The sequence below is a fragment of the Physeter macrocephalus genome, chromosome 11 (assembly GCF_002837175.3).
Source record: "Physeter macrocephalus isolate SW-GA chromosome 11, ASM283717v5, whole genome shotgun sequence".
Lineage (NCBI taxonomy): Eukaryota > Metazoa > Chordata > Mammalia > Artiodactyla > Physeteridae > Physeter > Physeter macrocephalus.
The window spans coordinates 182,449,471-182,456,971 of NC_041224.1; the positions used below are offsets into that span (position 1 = coordinate 182,449,471).

At 60.5% G+C, this 7,501-nt stretch overlaps 1 gene segment (V, D, J or C); it reads right to left on the minus strand.

Annotated features, from left to right (window-relative positions):
- Positions 1 to 6,709: 6,709 nt before the first annotated feature.
- Positions 6,710 to 7,501, minus strand: part of LOC102996171 (Ig gamma-2A chain C region, membrane-bound form-like) — an 8,846-nt gene continuing 8,054 nt past the window's right edge. Inside the window, 1 exon segment of the C gene segment in view lies at positions 6,710 to 6,793. Within this exon segment, the coding sequence occupies positions 6,710 to 6,793 (84 nt within the window).

Consider the following 7,501-nt stretch of genomic DNA (forward strand, 5'->3'; position numbering starts at 1 on the left):
CCCCCCGCCCGCCCCGCTCCGCCCCAGGGCTTATAATTGCTATTTGCAAGGGATTAGTCTGGCCCAAGCTGCCTCACCTGTGGTGGAGTCAGAACTACTTTCTCTGATGTGGTTTTTCATTTTCATTTCCCTCGTAACCAGTCTGGTTCCTTTCAAATGTTTGAGGGCTGTTTGGACATCTTTTGTGAAACATCTGTTTAATTCTCTTTACCACTTCTCTCCTGAATTGTTTGATTTTTCTGATTGATTTGCAGGAGTTTGCTCTATATTCTGGATCTGTTTCTGTGAGTTGTATATGTTAATAGGAGAAATTGTGAAAGACTTGGAAGTGGACCAAAGCGTTACTTCTTGTGTCTTCGGTGGAAAGCAAGGCATTGTCTTGCGCACCCTTCCAGGTTATCTGATTCTGCGGGCTCCATGATTTTCATTATCTTTGAGCTACCTCACAGCTCTGTAAGCCGTGGATAACCCATGGCAATGCAAACCCTCTGTTTTGGAAGGACGATTGATCCGTCCTCGCCTCCCGTGTATAAACTCATTTCAGCACCCTTGATTCAACTAGATGCATGTAGTACTTTGAATTCTACTTTGAAGTGGGTGTAAACCATTCATTAAGTTAAATAAAATTGTGAGATGTGTTCTTTATGTATCTGTGTGAGAGTCATCATCAGACCATGTTTTGAAACCTATCACGTCACTGACATCTGCTCCCACTTGGCCCCACGTGTCCTGGGTCCAGAAGTTCTGTGGCCAGGAGGGCGGGACACCCCGTGTTGACAAGCAGACCCGAGGCAGCCACACCATTCCTCCAGGGCTCCGCCTCAGAGTGCTCCCCCGGGGAGTTCACCCGGCCCCGAGACTGGGCTGTTGTCTTCTGTTGCGGGGCCTCACGCTCCAGCTTTCCGTTCATAGCACTTAGCATGATGGTCCTTATATCGCTGTTTGTGGAATGATTTACTTGGTGCCTGCCTCTGCCCTGCTCCCTAACGTCCTCGAGGTCAGAGGCCGCATCTGGGTTATTCATCACGGGTACGCAGTGTCCAGCGATGATGGCAGAGTTGCCATCTGGTGAGTAGTTGTCCGGTAGATAAATGGATGCACCTTCCCAGGACTTCCAGGGCTTCTGTCTCTCCAAACACCTCCAGGCTGGAGGGATGTCCTCAGGCAGCCTGTCCCCGAGGGCAGGAATCGGATGAGGAGGGGGTTGTCGAGTCTCTCTAAGAGGTAGTGTGGGCAGCGGAGAGAACGTGAGCTTTGGCTCAGAAGACAAGGATGGAGCCCTGGCATCCTCCCCAGAGGCAGGATGTCCCCTTGGACAGGGGCTTCAACGGTAAGATTGTGACAGCGAGCCCGCCTCTTGGGGCGTCGTGAGAACGAAAGGAGAGGAGGTGCCCGTGAGGGTCAGAGTCATAGAGTCCCGCTCAGCTGGGCCGTGTGTTCCGACATTAGGCCGGGTGTTGCTGCGAAGGTATTTTGTAGGTGTGGTTAACATCTACAGTCAGTGGGCTCCAAGTAAATGAGGTGACCCTGCATGACGTGGGCGGGCCTCATCCAACCAGGGAAGGACTTAACAAAACTGGGACTTCCTGGAGAGGAAGGAATTCTGCCTCAAGACAGCAGCACCCACTCCCGCTTGAGCTTCCAGCCCGCTGGCCTGCCCCACAGATTTCAGACCTGCCAGGCAGCCCCGCACAAGCATGAGAGCCAGTTCCTTGAAAGAAATCTTGTTGTCTCCATATGTCGATATACGTATGTCATCTATATGTATGTCTATCTTTAGCTGTGTTTTAGCTCTATCTATAGATGTGCATATACACATATATAGCTATATCATATGTATGTATGTATGTATCCATTATGTCTATCATCTCTCTATCAATCATCTCTCTATCATCTATCTATCTGTATCTATCTGTCATCTATGTTCTATTGGTTCTGTTTCTCTTGAGAACCCTGACAATAGTCTCTGAAAACCCTGTAAAAGTCAGGACACTGTGTGCATGTCAGATGTGGTTATTACATTTGTGCTTGTTGTCGAGTTTACCTCACTCAGTGGCATTTGAGGGTGGCTGTATCAGCCAGCTTTCACTAGGACGCACTGTGATCACAGCCCCCAGGTGAACAGGCTACGACTTCAGGGTCTATTTCTCTCTCGCTGCTGTGTTTGCTGCAGTTTGTCTGGGCTTCTCTGTTCTGGGAGCCAGGACAGAGGAGCAGGTGCTTTCTGGAAATTGCCAGTGTCAGGGCGGAGGGACGGAGCAGGGCTGGTCTGCACGATGGGCACTCAGTGCATGCTCCGGAGCTGAGGCAGAAGCAGTGTGTGCTGAGTGTCCCTGTCCCCCAGGACAGAACCACAGAGGGTGGGCCGTGAGTGGTGGGGACAGTCATCGACGGACCCCCGGGATGAAGACGCACCTGAGGAGCCCAGAGCCAGCCGCCTGACAGCTGGTGTGCCACCTCGTCCTGTGCACCGTGCCCTCCCGGGTCTGTCTGTGTCACTGACGCTGCCGGCCCCTTGCCTGGTCTGGTTCTCCCCACACCTGGCCGTGGGCAAGCTCTACAGCCCCCACTGGCCTCTCCCCCGGCCTGGCCTTCTGCAGCCTGCATTTGAAAAGAGCCCAGGGGTGGCAGTGGGGGCTTTGTCACCCAGCCCAAAGTCATGCTGATGGTGTGACCAGCTCCTCCACCTACCGGCCCCCAGCCCCAGCCCCAGCCCCTGCCCACATCCGTGCCGTTCGGGGCCGGGTCCCGGCAGGCCATGGCTGTGACTCTGCAATGGGGATCCCAGCCTGGAGAGCAGCCTGACAGATCCACAGGGATGACGGGGAGCCGGGTGCCCGGCCTGGTCCCTCCCTCGTGCTGCGACTCAGCCACGTCTGGGGGGGCCCATAAGAGCCTCTTAGGGGAGGCCAGGCTGCTCTCCCTGCTCCCTCCCCCGCAGGCTGACTGCCCCTGGGACTCTGGGCAGGCCTGGTGACGTGGACCGGGACGGACCCCAGCAGGGCTCCGCGCGACCCCCAACCCCGGCCTGGCCCGTCCCCAGGCCCGCCCCATGCAAGCTGAGCACACGCGGGGGCTCCGGCAGCACGCGCGCCAGGGCTCTCGCATGCCTCCCCCCCACGGTGGCGGGTCCTTGCCGCACCTTACCAGCCCTCCCACAGCTCTGCGAGCCCCGCTGCGTCCTGGGGGTGGGGGCCACCTGGCCAGGGGCTTCCTGTCTCAGTTTGTCTGGCTGCTCCAACAAGGCACCACACACATATGGACGGCAGACACTTGCCCTCACTGTTCGGGGGGCTTGAAGTCCAAGGTCACGGAGCTGGCAGGTTTGGTGTCTGGTGAGGGCCGCTCCCTGGTTCACAGATGACGTCTCCCTGCTGTGTCCTAACGTGGAGAAGGACTGGAAGCTCTATAGGGTCCCTACAGGGCCGCTAATCCCGCTCACAGGGGATCGCCCTGATGACCTCATCAGCTCCACAAAAGCCATCTCCTAATGGCATCATATTAGAGGCTTAGGGCTTCAATGTGTGAATTTTGGGGGAAATATTCAGTCCATTGTATCGCCTTCTCTTCCCCTCCTCCACTCACACCGACCATTCTATGTCTTGGACCCCACAGACACTACACCATGGACATCACACCACAGATGCCACAACGGGATTCACAGTTCAGACTGACAGTGTCTCCCTTGGTGAGGGAGGAGGCTGGGAACGGGTGGCGGCCCAGGGGTGCAGGCGTGTGTGTGCGTGTGTAAGACACAGATGGAGGTGTGTGGTGGCGAGGTGAGGCGCTGACAGGTGTGTGTGGAGCTCAGGGTCTGGGGGGGCTCTAGGGGTCGGGAGGCAGCAGGAGGCTGACCTCAGGCTCACACAGGGGCAGCCCGAGGGGCTCAAGGGCAGGCGCGGCCACTGGGCTTCGTGGTGCTCGGGGCGCATGGACAGGGGAGGGATGCCGTGTGGTGTGGCACTGCTGGGGGGTGAGGGTGGGAGCCCTGGGGCTCCTCGAGGGACCCAGAGGCAGCCGCGCCAGGGACGGTGTTCAGCTAGGAGGCCATGGGGCCGGCCCCCGTGTGATCACCCTGGCGTTCCTGCGGGGCGGGCCGGCTAGCGGCTGACCGTTGGTCTGGGGGGTGGAAGTGAGGGGCAGGGCCCAGGGCGGGCAGGCCGTGCTGCCCTCAGGCAAGTTCAGCTTCTGGGTTACATGTTTAGGGGGAGGGAAACGCAGGCTGTGGGGTGACGCCCAGGTCCGTCACCTGGAGCCCCCATGGCGCCCAGCAGGCAGAGGGGCCCTGGGCCAGCGTGCCCAGCGTGACTGGCAGGGTCCGCGAGGGCCAGGTGTTCTCCTGGACACTGCTGTCCACCCCTCGGCCGTCCTGTTTGCCGCCCCTCCCGGCCTCCCCGTTGGGTGCAGGCCCCCTGAGCGATGCAGTCCCTTCCCTGCATACCATTCTCTCTGTCTCTGCCTCTGGCTGTCTCTCTCTCCCCCACAGGAAGCTGGACCGGCACGTCGGACGGCCTTGGGGCGCAGCGTCCATGCTGACCAGACTCCGGCTCCCGGTCTGGGGGGCTGTCCTGCGGGGCCTCGGCCTGGGGCTGTCGAGTGGCGGCCTCCTCCGCTCGCCCAGAAAGGCTGCAACAGACACAAGCGTGGCTTCCAGCAGCCCGAGGCCGCGTCCCCGGGATGAGCCATACCCCCTGAAACGCCGGCCTGAGGGAGCCCAGCACGGCCAGCCCCCGACCCAGGCCCCGGCCCCCTTTCGTGGAGCTTTTACTGAGAAGGGCCGACAGCTGTAGATCCTGACTCTGCCCTCTGGGGAGGGTTGTGTCTCCTCTGAGGTGGAATCACCAGGAGGGATGGGGCCTCGGTCCCTGGTCTCTGTGAGGGCGGAGTCCTGACCCATCCCTGCATCCTTGCCGGCCGGCGGACACCGCGGCCTCATCGCATCTGCACGGCCACCCTTCCTGGTCCCTCACCGGAGCCCCTGGAGCCCCACTCCTGCTTCACCTCTGTGCAGCCAGCTGCGTTCAGTGCCACCCGGACCCCCTCGCCTCCTGCGGTCCTTCTCACTGCCCAGTCTGTCCTGAGCGGTGAGCCAGGTCTGGCTCTGCTCCGCTTTACAGCCCCTCCCCGCCGCTGCCCCTCCTGGCCTGGCTTCCTGGCGTTGCCTCCTGGTCCTCCTTTCTCGCACCCAGCTGGGCTGTTCTGGGCTGAATCGTGTGCCCCAAATTCCGGTTTTGAAGCCCGGACCCCAGGACCTGAGAATGTAACTGTATTTGGAGATGGGGTCTGTAAAGAGGTGATGATGTAAACTGGGGCCTCTAGGGTGGGCCCTAATCCAGTCTGACTGGCGTCCTTAAAAGAGGAGGACATTAGGACGGAGACACACACAGAGGGACCACCACGTGAGGACACGGGAGAAGACGGCGTCTGCATGGCACGGAGACGGGCCTCAGGAGAAGCCAGCCCTGCACCTCCCGGATCTGGGATTCCAGCCTCCAGGGTGTCAGGCAGTGATGTCTGTTGTCAAAGGCCCCCTGTGGTGTCTGTTACAGCCTCCTGTGGGGACACACCCAACACGTGCGACTTCCCTGTGGCTCCCCCAGGCCCCTGGCTCGCCCCTGCGCCCACAGGCCAGGCGGGAACCCCAGGCTTGGGTGGTGGCGTGGGGGAGACCGGCTGTGGATTTCACGAGGGTGGGAGGCGTGTTAACCTAGGGAGACTTCTCAGCGAGCTAGGCGATTGTAAAGAACGCTTTATTGTCATTAAAAAGATGAAGAGACAGCAAAGAGCATCAATGGGCTCCAACATTTAAAAGAGAGAAAAGCCTCCCAAGCTGCGAGGATGTGGACCTTCTTTCCAGTCCGGGGAGCAGCTCCTCCACGTGGGGATGCTGACTGCGCATTTCCGCAGAGACGGGAGAGTTGGTACCGGGCCCTGAGGCGGGGGCCCGGGGTCGGAGGCTGGCCCTACGCGGGTCGCGCCTCTCACCCCCACCCCGGCGCAGGCGGAGCTCCTGGTGTTCGTGACTCAGGCCTTTGGCTGCAGGATGGGCTGGCCACGCCTTCTGCCCTCTCCTCCGTAGCCCCTCCAGCTCAGCCCGCAGGACACCAGGTCAACAGTGTCCAGTCTGGCTGGACCTCACCGTCTCCCGCACTGGGGCTCCTGCAGCGGCCTCGGGCTCAGGCCCTGCTGTGAGCAGCGTCCTCGGTGGAGGTGACCTGAGGGACTGTTATGGCACCTGCAGAAGTTCTCCTTCTGGGACAGGCAGGCGCTGAGGGGGGCGGTTCCCCTCCAGCATCTGACACAGGCCCTCCTCCCGGGGACCCTGCGTCTGGAGCCCGGCCGGGAGAAGATGCAGGGGGCGGGCCCTGTGTAGAAGCCCGGGATGCCGGCCTCCTCCTCCTCTTTGAGGGGGACCCGCATGCTGACCCGGGCATTCCCGGTGGTCGCTGGTGCGCCGGAGGTGGCCTCTGGTGACATCAGCTCAGGTTGGGCATCACCTACGGTCCACTCGGGTCTGTGAGTGGGGTGGGGGGCAGGTTGTGGTGGCCACGAGGCCAGAGGCCGGGGGTGCAGGCGAGGGTGTTCGTGAGCTCAGAGGCTGGCGAGGTCAGCGGGCGGAGGAGCAGGCCTGGCGCAGGCTGAGCGGCACAAGGTGATGGACGTGGTCCAACAGGTCTGGGGCGGCCCTGGACGCAGCCTGTAGTGAGCACTAGGCGCCCTGCCCGATCATGTTTCTGTAGTCGGGGACGATCGTGCGCTTCAGCTCAACCACCGACGAGAAGATCCACTTCACCTGAGGGGCGGCGGGGGTGAGTGCAGGCTGGACCCCACCCGGACGGCCCCGCAGGGCCTGCCCCCCAGTCCCCGGGCCAATGGACAGCGAGGGGTTCCAGGGGGGACATGAGGCCATAATGGGGACAGTGAGGGAGAATGAGGGACACTAGGGGACTGTAAGGGGCAAATGAGGGATAGTGAGGGACAAATGAGGGAAACTGAGGGGCAGTGAGGGGCAGTGAGGGACAGTGAGGGGCAGTGAAGGGCAGTGAGGGACCGTGAGGGACAGTGAGGAGACAGTGAGGGACAGTGAGGAGACAGTGAGGAAAAGTGAGGGACAGTGAGGAGACAGTGATGGACCATGAGGGACAGTGAGGAGACAGTGAGGAACAGTGAATGACAGTGAGGGACAGTGAGGGACAGTGAGGAGACAGTGAGGGACAGTGAGGAGACAGTGAGGCGAGAGTGAGGGATAGTGAGGGGCAGTGAGGAGACAGTGAGGGGCAGTGAGGGACAGTGAGGTGACAGTGAGGGACAGTGAGGAGACAGTGAGGAGACAGTGAGGGACAGTTAGGGACCGTGAGGGACTGTGAGGGACAGTGAGGAGACAGTGAGGCGACAGTGAGGGACAGTGAGGGACCGTGAGGTACAGTGAGGGACAGTGAGGGACCATGTGAGGCAGTGAGGGGCAGTGAGGAGACAGTGAGGCGACAGTGAGGGACAGAGA